This window comes from Microcebus murinus, chromosome 13 (genome assembly GCF_040939455.1).
Source record: "Microcebus murinus isolate Inina chromosome 13, M.murinus_Inina_mat1.0, whole genome shotgun sequence".
Lineage (NCBI taxonomy): Eukaryota > Metazoa > Chordata > Mammalia > Primates > Cheirogaleidae > Microcebus > Microcebus murinus.
Window position 1 is genome coordinate 84271690 of NC_134116.1, and position 15083 is coordinate 84286772.

The following is a 15083-nucleotide window of genomic DNA, read 5'->3' on the forward strand; positions in this document are numbered from 1 at the left end:
GGTCCTCACCTGCAGGAGGGTGGTCTGTGCCTGCCCTACTGGGCTTGTCCTCCCCGGCTGTGGCTAGGCTCTGGTCCTCACCTGCAGGAGAGTTTGTGCCTGCCTTACTGGGCTTGTCCTCCCCGGCTGTGGCTAGGCTCTGGTCCTCACCTGCAGGAGGGTGGTCTGTGCCTGCCCTACTGGGCTTGTCCTCCCCGGCTGTGGCTAGGCTCTGGTCCTCACCTGCAGGAGGGTTTGTGCCTGCCCTACTGGGCTTGTCATCCCCGGCTGCGGCTAGGCTCTGGTCCTCACCTGCAGCAGGAGGGGTTTGTGCCTGCCCTACTGGGCTTGTCATCCCGAGCTGTGGCTAGGCTCTGGTCCTCACCTGCAGGAGGGGTTTGTGCCTGCCATACTGGGCTTGTCATCCCCGGCTGCGGCTAGGCTCTGGTCCTCACCTGCAGGAGGGGTTTGTGCCTGCCATACTGGGCTTGTCATCCCCGGCTGCAGCTAGGCTCTGGTCCTCACCTGCAGGAGGGTTTGTGCCTGCCCTACTGGGCTTGTCATCCCCGGCTGCAGCTAGGCTCTGGTCCTCACCTGCAGGAGGGTTTGTGCCTGCCCTACTGGGCTTGTCATCCCCGGCTGCAGCTAGGCTCTGGTCCTCACCTGCAGGAGGGTTTGTGCCTGCCCTACTGGGCTTGTCATCCCCGGCTGCAGCTAGGCTCTGGTCCTCACCTGCAGGAGGGTTTGTGCCTGCCCTACTGGGCTTGTCATCCCCGGCTGCAGCTAGGCTCTGGTCCTCACCTGCAGGAGGGTTTGTGCCTGCCCTACTGGGCTTGTCATCCCCGGCTGCAGCTAGGCTCTGGTCCTCACCTGCAGGAGGGTTTGTGCCTGCCCTACTGGGCTTGTCATCCCCGGCTGTGGCTAGGCTCTGGTCCTCACCTGCAGGAGGGTTTGTGCCTGCCCTACTGGGCTTGTCATCCCCGGCTGTGGCTAGGCTCTGGTCCTCACCTGCAGGAGGGTTTGTGCCTGCCCTACTGGGCTTGTCATCCCCGGCTGCGGCTAGGCTCTGGTCCTCACCTGCAGGAGGGTCTGTGCCTGCCCTACTGGGCTTGTCATCCCCAGCTGTGGCCAGGCTCTGATCCTCACCTGCAGGAGGGTTTGTGCCTGCCCTACTGGGCTTGTCATCCCCAGCTGCAGCTAGGCTCTGGTCCTCACCTGCAGGAGGGTGGTTTGTGCCTGCCCTACTGGGCTTGTCACCCCCGGCTGCTGCAGAGCGGCTGTGCTCTGCCTGTCACATCTCACGCTGGCCCGGCCAGGCCCCCGCGGTGGTATGAGTTTCTCCACCAGCAGTGAAACAAACCACTCGGCCACGCGTCTCTCTGTGCACACGGCTTCTCCACTCTGGGGGCGGTTACTGGAGAATATTCCCGGAGCAAGACGACAGGCCTAAGAGCGTCTCCCCAGGACTGGTGTTCCGCAGATGCTAGCTGCATAGCCAAGGCCACAATTAACACTCATCACCACTAATTACTGCCAAGTAGAATTCCTCGTGTTCTGTGAAAGCTGCTGGCACCAAAATAGATCACTGTGTCAACCCCAGCAGAGGGTGCCAGGAGGCCGTCGCGAGGGGGGGGGGTTGCTCACACACGTCTGTAGCAGGCGTTATCGCCAGACACACCTGCACCCGCGCACGCTTGCAGCAGGCCCTGTCAGGACTGCAGGGTCCCAGCAAGGACCCCTGCCCCGAAACGGCTGTCTCCTGCACCAAGCTCTTGCAGCCAGTGATCTTTGTCATAAAACAGTAACTTCTTCTGTCTTTAAAGGTCTCTCTTCTGCCCCCGAATCCCCTCAGAGATACCTGGGACCGTGCAGAGCTGCAGTTCCCTGCTCTTCCAGGTGAACCCTTCTCTCCGTCTCTCTGGTTTTCTGGTTGACAGTTCAAAACACCTGACAAATGTACCCGATTAACCCCAAAAGCAACTGTTGAATAGCAGAAGGCCACAGTGACATCCCTGTCTCGCTCCTGGCCATGGAATTGCTTTGCTTACTTTCCAAGCATCTGAGAGCTCCTAGTTGTCTTTGTTATTGATCCCAGCTCTCTCCCGCTGTGAGCATCACCTGTGTGCTGTCAGCCCTTTGAGACGTGGGAAGGCTTTTTCCCAGCTTTGCAGCAGAGGGTCAAATTTTAGGGTTTATTTTGTGGGTAGGTCTTATTTTCAGGGAAACACGGTAGTAAGTGCAGTTGTCCTGGAAACGGTGTCTCGTGACTTCAATGCCCCTGTCTCTGGGTCTGTCTCTGCCGGCTCTGTCGTGGCGTCCCTGTGTGATTGATTCACCTTGCGAGATGTTCCACGTCACTGAGGCCTGGGAGAGCTGGAGGCCTTCGGAGGAAGGGCTGTTGCTTTTCTCAGCAATGTGGGATGTCCCCAACCCAGGGCCACTTTAACCCAGTTTCATTTTTTGGCTGCGTCATTGGCAGTGTGAGTGTGGCTGCAGGAACCTCTGCCCTTCTTGTCCCTGCCCTGCGTGACTTGGCAGTTGTCTGGGGGTGAGGGCTCACCTCCGCCTCCGTCCCCACCTGCCTTCTCACCAGCAGGGACCCTCGACTCCCCGGAACCTCGAGAGCTCCCAGGAGGAAGTGTAAAAAAGCATTTACACTTAAAAAATGGGATGAGGTGGGATTCCCTACTTCTTAAAAACGTTTCTAGAGCTACTAAAAAGCTTGCATTTACGGGGGAGGGGGGAAATGGGCATTTATTAAAACCTTAAAATCTGTACCCCCATAATATGCTGAAAAAAAAAAAGCTTGCATTTACAAAATAGTTGATAAAAATATTCCTCTGCATTGTACAAGAGGGGAGACGGGGCCCCGATAAGACCTGGCGTATGACATTAATCAGACTTGGCTTCTTTCTCTCCTGCTTCACCAGACGCCGGACTCTCCTCAGTTTTAGTTTCTCCATTTTCTGCAGGTAAATCTTCTTTAGTTTCTTGGTTAGCCACTTCGGCCTGTTTTTCCTTTGCTCCTTTTTTCCCTTTTGGTTGCACTTTTTTGTCTGAAGATTTATCCTTTGCTGTGGCCTTTCTGGGCTTCGTTTCCACTCTCGCAGGAGCAGGTTTAGCTGACAGTTGCGCAGATCTCCCCTTGGGCTCTTCCTTCTTCACCGCAGCCGAGCTGACCTTCCTCTTGGGCATCTGGGCGGCAGGGAGGGTGCGTGGCCGGCAGAGCCTTCCCGAAACTGGGCTGTCTGGCGGCTGCCATCGCTCTGGCCACTGGAGCTGCTGAGATCCCTGGTGGGGGCGGTGGGAGAACCGGATGGAACCGGATTGGGAGCCTGCCTCCTACTCCCCCCCCCACAGATTTCTGACCACCACCTCCAAATGGACCACTGCTGACAGTTCAGCTCTTCGCTGTATTTGAGGCAGTTTCCAGGGTTTGTTGTCCTCAGGGGCAGGGCTGGCCCTACTAGCCCAGCCACCAAACCTGGCAACAGGCAGCTACACGAAACAGGATGCTGGCGACACTCATTTTTCCTGGAAATCAGCATTCGTGTGCGCCTCTGCCCTCCAAAAGTTGAATAAACTTGAAGCAATTTGAGAACGATGCTCTTCTGCAGAATAAGACTGAAGTCGGCACTTGATGTTGATGCTCACTGCTGTTTCGGGAGGGCAGGGTGGGAGGGCAGAGGACAGACAGACCCAGGCTGGGACTAGGGTCACAGTTGAGGACACAGGGACAGAACTGTGAGTCTGCGGCCACACCACCCTGAACACGCCTGGTCCCGTCTGATGATCTTGGCAGCTAAGCAGGGTCAGGCCAGTTAGTACTTGGATGGTAGAAACAGAATTATGAATGTTAAGGACATAACTGATATGTGTTATAAACCGAATACTCTAATCATACACCTACATGCTGCTATTCTAGGGTCAGGGCATCAGCTGGTCACATTTCAAGGTGTTTCTAACAAGCACAATATTAAAGTTCATATTGGGCCGAAACATTGATTAAGGCTGGAGTTGATCATACAGGTATTATCTGGATAATCAAAGCCCAAAATAGGCTTTGGTATTTATTTTCTGTGGAGTATAAGTAGAAGCTATATAATAGCAAAATCCAAGCATAGCCTAACTTAAAAAGAAAAAACTCCACTTAATATAAAATTCACAAAATGCAACATGGTACCACGGATAGGGTCCTGGAGCAGAAGTGAATTCGTGGAAGCCAGTACTGGTGTTTACAGTTAACCCAATCTTCACAATGTCCCACTTTTACTCACGATTCTTTGCTGTGTGTCAATCCTTGTCAGTGTTCCAGATTACATCCTCAGGCAGACTCCAAGGGCTGCTGGTGAACTGACCTTTCTGCTCGTGTCTTAAGAACCAGAACTGAGGCCGGGCGCGGTGGCTCACGCCTGTAACCCTAGCACTCTGGGAGGCCGAGGCGGGCGGATCACTCAAGGTCAGGAGTTCAAAACCAGCTGGAGCAAGAGAGAGACCCCATCTCTACTAAAAATAGAAAGAAATTAATTGGCCAACTAAAAATATATAGAAAAAACTAGCCGGGCATGGTGGCGCATGCCTGTAGTCCCAGCTACTCGGGAGGCTGAGGCAGGAGGATTGCTTGAGCCCAGGAGTCTGAGGTTGCTGTGAGCTAGGCTGACTCCACGGCACTCTAGCCCGGGCAACAGAGTGAGACTCTGTCTCAAAAAAAAAAAAAAAAGAACCAGAACTGAAGCTGAGTCTGGTGGGTGCCCTGGACGTGTAGCTGAGGGTGGTCCTTCTGCTTCTTCAGCAGTTTGTCTGATTTTCCCAGACCCCCCACCCCAGGGCCCCACCTGAGGAGTGGCTGTCACAACGCAACGCTAGCTGCTCAGGAGACCCTGAGGAAACACCCACTGCAGCAGAAGAGTCTCTCGTCCGGTCACTCTTGTTGTTGGAGGCGCCCACAGGCCGTCTCCTGGGCGCTTTTCTCCTGCCTTGGCTTGGATGACATGACAACGGCCACGTGATCCACAAACACAGCGCTCTCGGGGCCAGCCCAGCCTCCTCTCTGTGGAAGGAGCCGGAGGCTTGTGCTGCTGAGATGAGTGGGGCCCCCCGGCCCCCGTTCCCCCGTGGCTGTGGGCTCCTGCAGCGCGCCTGGGAGAAAGCCTATCGGGACCACAGGAGAAAGGTAGGAAGTCCGATGGCGGGCAGGCCACGGCGCAGGGCCACGAATGCCGGCACTTTCCCTGGGGACCCAAAGGCGACCTTCTTTTCAGAGGTAGGATGGCTGGAGTGACATCTCCTAACAAAGGTTGCCACATGTGTTGCCATAAACAAAACCCCACTAAATAGATCGCGGTTGGTGTGTGCTGCGTTTTGGGGCCACACCATGCCTGATTGCAGCGTGTTTACTCGGTGCTTAATTTCTCCAAATGACTTGGAAGCATCTTAATACAATGAGACCTGAGTCTCCTTTCATAAAACACACATTAACAAATTTAACAGAATAGAAATAACACAATGTCTACTCTTAGACCACAATGGAATTAAACTAGAGGTTAATACAGAAACAGAATTGGAAAAATCCTAAAACATGCAGATATTAAACAATATACTCCTAGGCCGGGCGCGGTGGCTCACGCCTGTAATCCTAGCACTCTGGGAGGCCGAGGCGGGAGGATCACTCAAGGTCAGGAGTTCGAGACCAGCCTGAGCAAGGGCGAGACCCCAGTAATGAATTGCAAATGTTTGTCTGGAGCCTGAACAAACTTGCTTCTAGAAAGCTCTGCGCGGGCCCCTTATACCAAACATGCCCAACTTAGAACTCGCTGATCGTGCCCCGACCCTGCTCACTGCCTGAACTCTGTCTTGGGGTCACCAGGCACAAACACCAAAAGGGGGCGATCTTCCCCCTCCCGGCCTTCCCCGCATCCACAGACACACCTCGGGTGGCCGGACTCCTGCCCGTGCTGCCTCCCGGGGGCCCTGGCTCTGGTCTCCTTCATGGATGGCCACGCAGCCTGGGGCCAGGTCTCCCTGCTCTGGCCCGTCTCCCTCCCCTACGGTGAGGGGAGCCTCTTAAAGGTGTGAGTGCCCCGTCACCGCCCTGCCTCTATTTCTCAGTGGCCCCCTTCCCCTCACGGCCGGGGCCAGCTCCCGAGCGTCTCTGTCTCAGCCCGGCCACGGCTCCTGACACCTGGCTGCACATCACATCCCCCACTGTGGACACCGGCGGGTGGGTGATTCCCCAGCCTGGCCGTCACTTCAACCTGCTCTGGGTTTGCTCCTCAGCTGGTCGGCTCCCCAAACCGTCACCTCCAGATCACCAGATAATGGGTCCCAGGAGTTCACGATCTGGACGCAAGTATCCGAATACAAGGGGGTTCTTTTTATGGCGAGCAGCAATACATACAGACCTCACGCATTTAATCTATCACGCTTTATAATTTTCCCCTTATCTGTACATTTTCTAACAGAAAACTCAGCAGGGATTGTTTTGCAGTTAACTAATGTTTGAGGCATTCACCCTTCAAAACACGGCTGGGCCCTCTGGGAGGCCGAGGCAGGCGGATCGCTCAAGGTCAGGAGTTCAAAACCAGCCTGAGCAAGAGCGAGACCCCGTCTCTACTATAAATAGAAAGAAATTAATTGGCCAACTAATATATATAGAAAAAATTAGCCGGGCACGGTGGCGCATGCCTGTAGTCCCAGCTACTTGGGAGGCTGAGGCAGAAGGATCACTTGAGCCCAGGAGTTTGAGTTTGCTGTGAGCTAGGCTGACGCCACGGCACTCACTCTAGCCTGGGCAACAAAGTGAGACTCTGTCTCAAAAAAAAAAAAAAAAAAAACACAGCTGGAGGGCTCAGACGTTATAGTGAGGTGGAGACCAGCATGCAGTTCTCTGTGTAAAAGGCCTCGTGGCGCTTAAGCACAGAGTGGAGACGTCACCTGCGGGTGGCGCCTAAGGAATTCTCACCTGTGCCCACTCAACTCTCTACTCTGAGAGGATGACGGGGCTCATTTCTGAGGACGCTCCGATTCTCAGTCGGACCGTGAGCACCATCCAGGACTTCCTGCTGCAGGCTGGTCTGCAGCCTTTGGTGCCATGAGCGGCGGGCAACAAGTGTCCCGAGAGCTGGTGACCCAGCAGCGCCACCTAAGCTCACACCGACCATGTACCAGGCCGCCTGGTCACACGGCCCGCTCTGTGCCACAGGTCCAGGACGCCCGGCCGCTCGTGGACACCTGCGCCCCCCCGACTTTTCCCCACCTCCACCTGAGACTCAAGAGGCTGAAGGTACTCGTTCTGCTCCATCTCTTAGTTAATGGACTAGCTCACCAGAACACAACCCAGGGCGGCAGAACAGGCAGGCTCAGGAAGAAACAAATGAGTCTCTTGTCGCAGACGAAACGCAGTCTGGGCGACCGGTCAGCCCGTCCTGCCTGCGTGGAGCCGGGGTGGTCGCAGCAGAACCCCTCTCCCTCTCAGATCGGGCGGTGGCATGGCGGGGAGGCACAGCGGCAGTTTGTACAGTGCAGCTCTGGAATAGTCAATCAGCATCATCCCTTAAACTGTACCGCTTTTTGACAACCTCAGAATGTTTAATCCTCAAAGTTTAAGTCATGCGGAGTGAGCATTTCGTGGTTGTAGTATATGCTCTGAGAATTTCATGGCAATGCCTCCAAAACAAGATGCTGTGTGCCATTCACGTGCTCATTAAGCAACGAATAAAAAACTAAGCAACCAGTCTTGAGCATAGCAGGAGATCTATCAATTTAAAAACCTAAAACGAGAGGCATATTCTTTTCCTCTGGGCTTAAATACTCTGTACAAAATCTCTCTTTTATCTCTCTTAAAATGCAAAACGACTTCCTCATGTCACTGCTACATGTCAGTTTTAGAGGGCAAACTGACTTTACAAGACACTGTCTCTCTTTGCGGTTACTTTGCTGCCATGTTTCCCCGAAAATAAGACCTACCCATAAAATAAGCCCTAGCAGGGTTTCTAAGCATTTCCGCAATAGAAGCCCTACCCCGAAAATAAGCCCGAGTGGTGGGCGTGGCTACACAGCGCATCTGCACAACCCGTGCATTTTGTGGTGGAGCGGAAAAGAAGACGAGCAGCCCTTCTCATCTGCCCCGTGAGAGCTCTATTGCTCGACATGAGAGATCGGGGCCGATGGTTCTAAAGTAAATAGAGTCGCAAGAGATTCAGGATGGAATTCGGGGTTTGGAGAGTGATGATGATGCTCCAGAAGAAGACGACTTAACTCTATTTGAATCAGTGTAGATTGTTGTACCGCACTTAAAACAAATAACACATCTGCTGAAAACAAGCCCTAGGGTGTCTTCTTGAGGAAAAACAAACATAACCCCTGTCCTATTTTCGGGGAAACACGGCACTTTGCTACTTTGCTACCCCGCCCTAACGAGTCCCAGCCCCACGGTCACAGTCAGGCGCTGCAGCGCCCGCTGACAGTCCCGATATTCCAGGCGTGACGCGAAGCTCCCGGGCGTCCGGCGCGGGGTGGGGTGGGGCTCCCCCTGCACAGCTGCAGCCGCCCCGCCGGGTCCCCTCTGTCCACAGCTGGAGCAGGAGTGGCTCTCCGCCATCGAGAGGGACAACCGCCTGCTGCTGGAGAGGGTGGCCCGTGTCATGAGGACCCGGGGACAGACGGGCAGCAGAGCCGGCCCCATGCGCAGGAGGTACTGGGCCGGCACGGGCGGGCGGGGCTGGGCAGAAGGGCCGCCGAGGGCTGGAGCGCGGCCTTTCCACCTCGCCCGCGAGAGCCTGCACCTTCTCCTCGGTGGTTTGTGGACCCGAGTCCTACCTGACCCTCGGGCTGTTCCCTGACTCACAGCAGAAAGGGGCACGGAGAGGCAGGTGGCGTGGCCGTGTGCTTGCCGTGGCCGTGTGCTTGCCGTGGCCGGGCACTGCTCTGGGCCCGTAGAGCCGGTTAACTCCCAAATCTAACAGCGACGCAGTGAGGCAGGGGCTACAGATGGGGAGACTGAGGCACGGTGAGCGACAGGGCTTGGCGCAGGTTGGGCTGGGAAGTGGCGGAGCACAGCTGTGCCAGGGCCACACTCAAAGGCGGTTCTCAAAGGTGTCGGTCTGAGTTCAGGGAAACTGTGGCTGCTCCAGAACACCCTGTCCTCGTGGGCGCCGACGGCGTCACCGCGGTGAGGGGCTGGCCAGCCTGTGGCAGCCACCGAGAGGAGCCGTGGCTCTGCCCAGCAGCTCGACTTTCCCTGCTGAGTAAACCTCTCCCGTCTTTACTGGGAGAGATCCGTGCACGGCAAACACACACTTGAAGTGCGCAGTGGGACGGGCTTGTCACCCGACACTCTGGACCCTCCTGGAGTTGAGATGACCAACGTTCGTCACTCCCCAGGGTCCCTGCACTGCCACCCTCTGCTGTGTCAGGACACACTCGCACTTCCCGGGTGGCGGCAACAGTCGCTGGTGGCAACAGTCGCTGGGCGTCTGCGTCTGTTCCGACTTGCGCCCAGCACGCCGCCGCTGAGCACGTGACAGATCGCCATCGTTGGTGACTACGATCCCGGCTTGCTCATCTGAGCCCCTGTCGATGAGCTCTCGGGCGGTTTCCAGCTTCCAGCTATCAGAAGTCAGACTGCTGAGGCTCAGAGTCCCGAACCCCAAACGTGGAGCTTTGCACGCACTGATGGAATAAAAGCGGCAAGACGTCTCCGAGCTCCCCGGCCGCTGGCTTTCCCAAAGCACGGGGTGACGGCTGAAGTTCGCTCATCTGCCTCCAGCCCAGATGCAGCAGAGAACTACGGCCTCCGCTCCTTCCTGGAGTCCTCATTGCTGAGCCCACATCGCGGGAAGGAAGACGGAAGTCTCCCGACAGACCTGGCAGACTCTGTCCCAACCCTTGTCGGCTCTGTGGGCCCAGCACACTCCGCCTCAGACCCCTGCGTGTTCCTCAAGCCCCTGGTTCTCCCCGTGACGACTTCTTGCCCCTCGACAGAATCCCCCTCTCCCCCCAACAGCCTGTTCCCGCCCGCGCCCTGTCCTCCGTGACCTCAGATGGCACCTGAGCTTCTGCACCCCGGGGGCGAGTGTCTTTATGCTGAAGGCTCCCGAGATCATGCAACACTGCAGCCACACACGCCGGCAGGACTTTTCTCCAGTTAATCTGGCTTCTGTGAATTCATGCTTCAGCGAACCTTCAGAGGGATAAGGGAGAGTTTTCCCTTCACCATTATAGCTGCAATGAGCATTCATGTAAAAAGGAAAGCAGGCACTTTGGGAGGCCAAGGCAGGAGGATCGCTTGAGGCCAGGAGTTCGAGACCAGCCTGTGCAATACAGCCAGACCTGTGTCTACAAAAAGTAAAGAACAAAAACTAAGCCAGGTGTGGTGTGCGCCTGGGTTTCCAGCTCCCTGGGAGGCTGAGGCAGGAGGGTAGCCTGGAGTCCAGGAGTTTTTGTTCTTTTGTTTTTCTCAGTGTTTTTCTTTGTATTGTTATGTGAACTAAAATAAAATGTTAAGCCCCCAGCTGCCCGAACGGACCCTCTCTTGGCCCAGGGACCCCAGAAAAGCCTTGAAGCTGAGCTTCTGCCATGAGAAGGGAGGTCGGACCTGCCTGGTCACACCCCCCCCCTTTCTAGCAGGCCTGTGGCTGTTACAAGGCAAAGCTTGAGCCGCACCTGCAGGCCACGAGTCACTCAACAGAGCACCTGAGTTTCAGGTGTGATTAGCAGACTGTGATTAGCAGACATCCTTATCTTAAGTCACAACTCTCCAAGCCTTTGGACAAAGTCCATTTCTTTAACCAATTACAAATCAAAGACTCTTTACACCACCCGTAACCCGAGAGCCCCTTCCTCGAGACGTCCTGCCTTTTGGGGCCAAACCAACATTCGCCTTCCGCACGCTGACTCAGTTCCCCCGAGTAGTCCCGACTCTGAGAACACATAAAACCAGACTGTCACCGGCCACCGAGGCGTGTTTTCTCGAGACCCCTCAAGGGACCCCTCCAGGCTGGTCACACACATCCGGCTAAGAAATAAACCTCCTTAAATTATTTCACAGAGTTTGGGTTTTTTCTATCACGGTTACCTCTGCTGTCCTCCGTCCAGTGTGTTTATTGACATCGTTCGGTTTTAGTTTTGTGCCATTTTGTTTAGGTTGTTTCATGAACAGAACAGCGCAGTTTCTTTTTTTAACCTAGTCCCGGAGGCTCCCACGCCCAGCTTTCTCCCCTGATGTTGGCCGACGGGAGCATGTGTTTGTTCCCATTCTGGTTCTGTTCTGTTGCTTTCGCTTCCTTGCTTTTCCCCCTTTTATATGATTGGGTTTTCCCTTAGCAGATGTCAAGAAAATGCCCGGTGCCTCCGTGTCCAGTCCCCCCACCGGTCCCCTTGGTCACCCTGCTCCTCCCCGTCACAGAAGGGAGCCAGCCCAGGCCGGGAGCAGGGCTCCTGCAGGTAGAGCCAACGGCAGGAGAACAGCGGCCCTGGAAACAGCCCCTGTGTCCACAGCCCGACGCCGCGCTTGCCTGTCCCGCCCGCTGTGCAACCGGTCAGTGTGGACACAGCCCTGGGAGCCTGTCCCTGTCCCTGTCCCTGGGGAGGGGCCGGCTCAGGTGGTGTCTCCTGCCCCCGCCTGTGAAGTCACCGGCCACTCTGAGCCTGGACAGACATGGGAGGTGCCGGAGCGACTGCCGACTCATGGCTGTGGCCCTCCCGTGGGAACGGTGGTCCCCGAGTCCCCAGTCAGACCACGGCTGCGTCACCGACACTCACAGCCGCGCTCCAAGGGGCCGGGGAGCAGGACACACTTTCGGGCAGCTCTTCTCCTTTTGGAAGAAAAACAAAATCAAGCTATTCGACAGCTGCAGGTTTAGGAAAGAGAAAACCCTCAGTTTTATGAGGCCACAAACCTGGAAAACAGCCCTAAGAAGCCCTCCCCTCCCCCCGCCAGCCAGGGCCAGCGACGTCCCTCGAAATTCCCAGAACCTCTCTCTGCCGTGCTGCGGCCCTCCCGACACCCGGCTTCAGCATTAACTCGCAAAATGTCACAGACAGTCGGAAGGAAGGATTTCAATGTTCCACCCTCTTCACTCTTTCACATCCTCCCTCATTCCCTCCTAACTCCAAAGTGGGGAAATGCTAATTTTGTGGCTGTTGCTACTGAAAGAGGGTAAGGTTACCCAGCTAAACCCACTCGCCCTCCTGGAACTTACTGGAACACTCAACTAACTGCAAGCAGGTCTTGCTCCGAGTTGTTGCCCCGACCCCAAGAACCTACCCACATACATGAGAAAGAAACAAACAAAACAGACTCACATGGTCTCTAAAAGCAAAACTAAATGTTTACACAATATGCTGGCTCAGTGCAGGGCGGGGGACACAGTGGACAGAGGGAGCCCCGGCTCCCCCGGCCTCCTCCCTTGTCTTGGACAAAAGCTCAGCCCCCCCCACCCCGTTTTCTCATGTGGAAGAAGGTTTAGGAACCGTGTCCTAGAACTCGTGTCAGGGCTAAGCGAGCACAAAGACGGCCGTGGAGGTGCCGGGCGCTGACTTGGCAAACAGGGGATGTGAGTTTCTTTCCTTTTTCATCCTGAAGGCCTGGTACCATCTGGCACCAACACGCCAGCACAGCTCAGTTTACTGATTCAGCACAAAGTGCTCTGATGCTGTTTAGAAAGATACTCAGCATGGCCAGGCACAGCGGCTCCCGCCAGTAATCCCAGCACTTTGGGAGGCTGAGGCAGGAGGATCGCTTGAGCCCAGGAGTCGGAGGCTGCAGTGGGCTGTGACCGTGCCACTGCACTCCAGCCTGGGTGACAGAGCAAGACCCTGTCTCAAAAACAAGTCAATGAATTGAATACTCAATTTCCCATGCTTCTAGTAAGTTGATATATTTTTGTTCGTACGGAACGTTTGTTTCAAATGTGTATTTTTGGTCCGACAGGAACCGAAACTGAAATTCACCCAGGGCACCGCCAAGCCTGGCCCTGAAAGAGAAGTGGGGCTGGCTCAGAACACGAACCAGGAAAGCAGGCCCCCGGGAAGTGGTGACGGAGAAAACCTGGGGGCCACCAAGGAGCCCCCCCATCCGATGCTGACCAGCGGCCTGGCGCCCCCCTTCCTCACTTTGCAGTTATCACCCCAGAGCAGCCGCTTGGCGCCCCGGTCCGACCCGCGTGTGTGGGCAATGTTCTCCACCACATGATGCGGCACAGTTATTTTCTGTGCTGCTTAGGCTGATAACTGAAAACAAATTATGCAGAGTAATATTCAGAGTTGAAGGATTTTGCATTTGATCTTTTTCCTCTGGCTATTAATACCCAGTATCTGTCACCATATTTGGAGCTAGGGTGGCTTTGCATAATTACTTTAAAACCCTCTGTTACTGTAACAAAAATTTCAATGAATCAGATCAAAACTTTCCGACCCGATGAAACGATGACCCGACTCTCACTGCGACATGACCTAACGTATAAAAAGGACCCAGTGAGTCCGGGGGAGGGAAATCAAGGGCCCATCAGGTAAGATCACGTTTCGACTACTGTTCTACAGCAGTGAACATCTAACCTGCAGTTAATGCCTCCAAAAAACGAGTTAGGAGGCTTCTGCACACCTTCACTCACTCATCCAGCGAAACCCGCGGATGTGTCGGACTCGAGGCCGGGGCCGGTGCACGGCGTCTCGGCCTCACGGAGCTGGCAGCCAGCGCTCCAGGCGCCACGCGTCCGGCTGCTCTCTGCCGTGGGTAGCCCTCCCTATCCATTCAGGGTGAACTTAAAAAAAAAGCACCAGCAGCAATCCGAGGTCCTTCAAGTGGTGTTAGGGTTAGGGTGTAGGAGGCAGACAGGCTGGGACGTGAGCCGTGGCTGCTCTGCCCGTGTGGCCACAGGACCGTGAGCAGCTACTCAGGGCCCTCCCTGCACGGCAGCTGGTGCCGGAGCCTCATCCTGGCAGGAGGCGGGAGCTCCTCAGCTCCTCAGCCGGCCCAGCCCTTCACAGCGCGCTCCCGGGATCCAAGCTCCCCTGGGCACAGCGCATTTACGGACAGTCTGCATCTGTGGTGGAGACAGGATAGAAGGGTGATCTCTCAGTGGAGACTATGTCCTTGGTTTGCAAACTTCACCTTCACACCTCCCTCTTTAGGTGGCTGTGTAGGTGACAGCAGCAGTGTCTCCTGAGGGGAGGGAGAGGGGGAGGAGGAGGAAGGAGAAGGGGAGGAGGGAGGAGGAGGGGAAGGAGGGAGAAGGGGAAGAGGAGGGAGGGGAGGAGGAGGTAGAAGTGGAAGAAGGAGAATGGGAGGAGGAGGGGGAGGAGGGAGAAGGGGAGGAGGAGGGAGGGGAGGAGGAGGTGGAGGAGGGAGAAGTGGAAGGAGAAGGGGAGGAGGAGGGGGAGGAGGGAGAAGGGGAAGAGGAGGGAGGGGAGGAGGAGGTGGAGGAGGGAGAAGTGGAAGAAGGAGAAGGGGAGGAGGAGGGGGAGGAGGGAGAAGGGGAGGAGGAGGGAGGAGGAGGAGGGGGAGAAGGGAGAAGTGGAGGAAGAAGGGGAGAAGGGAGGAGGAGAGGGAGGAGGGAGAAGGGGAGGCGGAGGGAGGGGGAAGATGAGGTGGAGGAGGGAGAAGGGGAGGAGGGAAGGGAGGAGGGAGGGGGAGGAGGAGGAGGGAGGAGGAGGAGGGAGGGAGAGGAGAGAGGGGGAGGAGGAGGAGGAGAGGGAGGAGGAGGAGAAGGAGGGGGAGGATGATGGGGAGAGGGAGGAGGGGGAGGAGGAGGAGGAGGAGAAGGAGGAGAGGGAGGAGGGGGCAGGAGGAGGAGGAGAAGGGGGAGAGGGAGGAGGGGGGAGGAGGAGGAGGGAGGGGGAGGAGAGGGGGAGGGGGAGGAGGAGGAGAAGGAGGGGAGGATGATGGGGAGAGGGAGGAGGGGGAAGAGGGGGGAGGAGGAGGAGGGGGAGGAGGGGGGAAGAGGAGGAGGAGAAGGGGGAGGGAGGAGGGGGAGGAGGAGAAGGGGGAGAGGGAGGAGGGGGAAGGAGGAGGAGGAGAAGGAGGAGAGGGAGGAGGGGGAGGGGGGAGGAGGGGGAGGGGGAGGCAGGAGAGAACACGCAGGCAGGTGTCCGTGCAGGCTGCTGTC

At 56.3% G+C, this 15083-nt stretch overlaps 1 protein-coding gene across 1 annotated transcript; it reads left to right on the forward strand.

The window, feature by feature from the left end:
- Positions 1–5015: 5015 nt before the first annotated feature.
- On the forward strand, positions 5016–13472 carry CFAP97D2 (CFAP97 domain containing 2). The gene is made up of 4 exons (XM_012765533.3): positions 5016–5152; positions 7181–7261; positions 8553–8671; positions 12911–13472. Exons 1-4 carry the CDS (start codon positions 5063–5065, stop codon positions 12921–12923), a joined length of 303 nt encoding a protein of 100 aa, XP_012620987.2. The 5' UTR covers positions 5016–5062; the 3' UTR covers positions 12924–13472.
- Positions 13473–15083: the final 1611 nt, after the last annotated feature.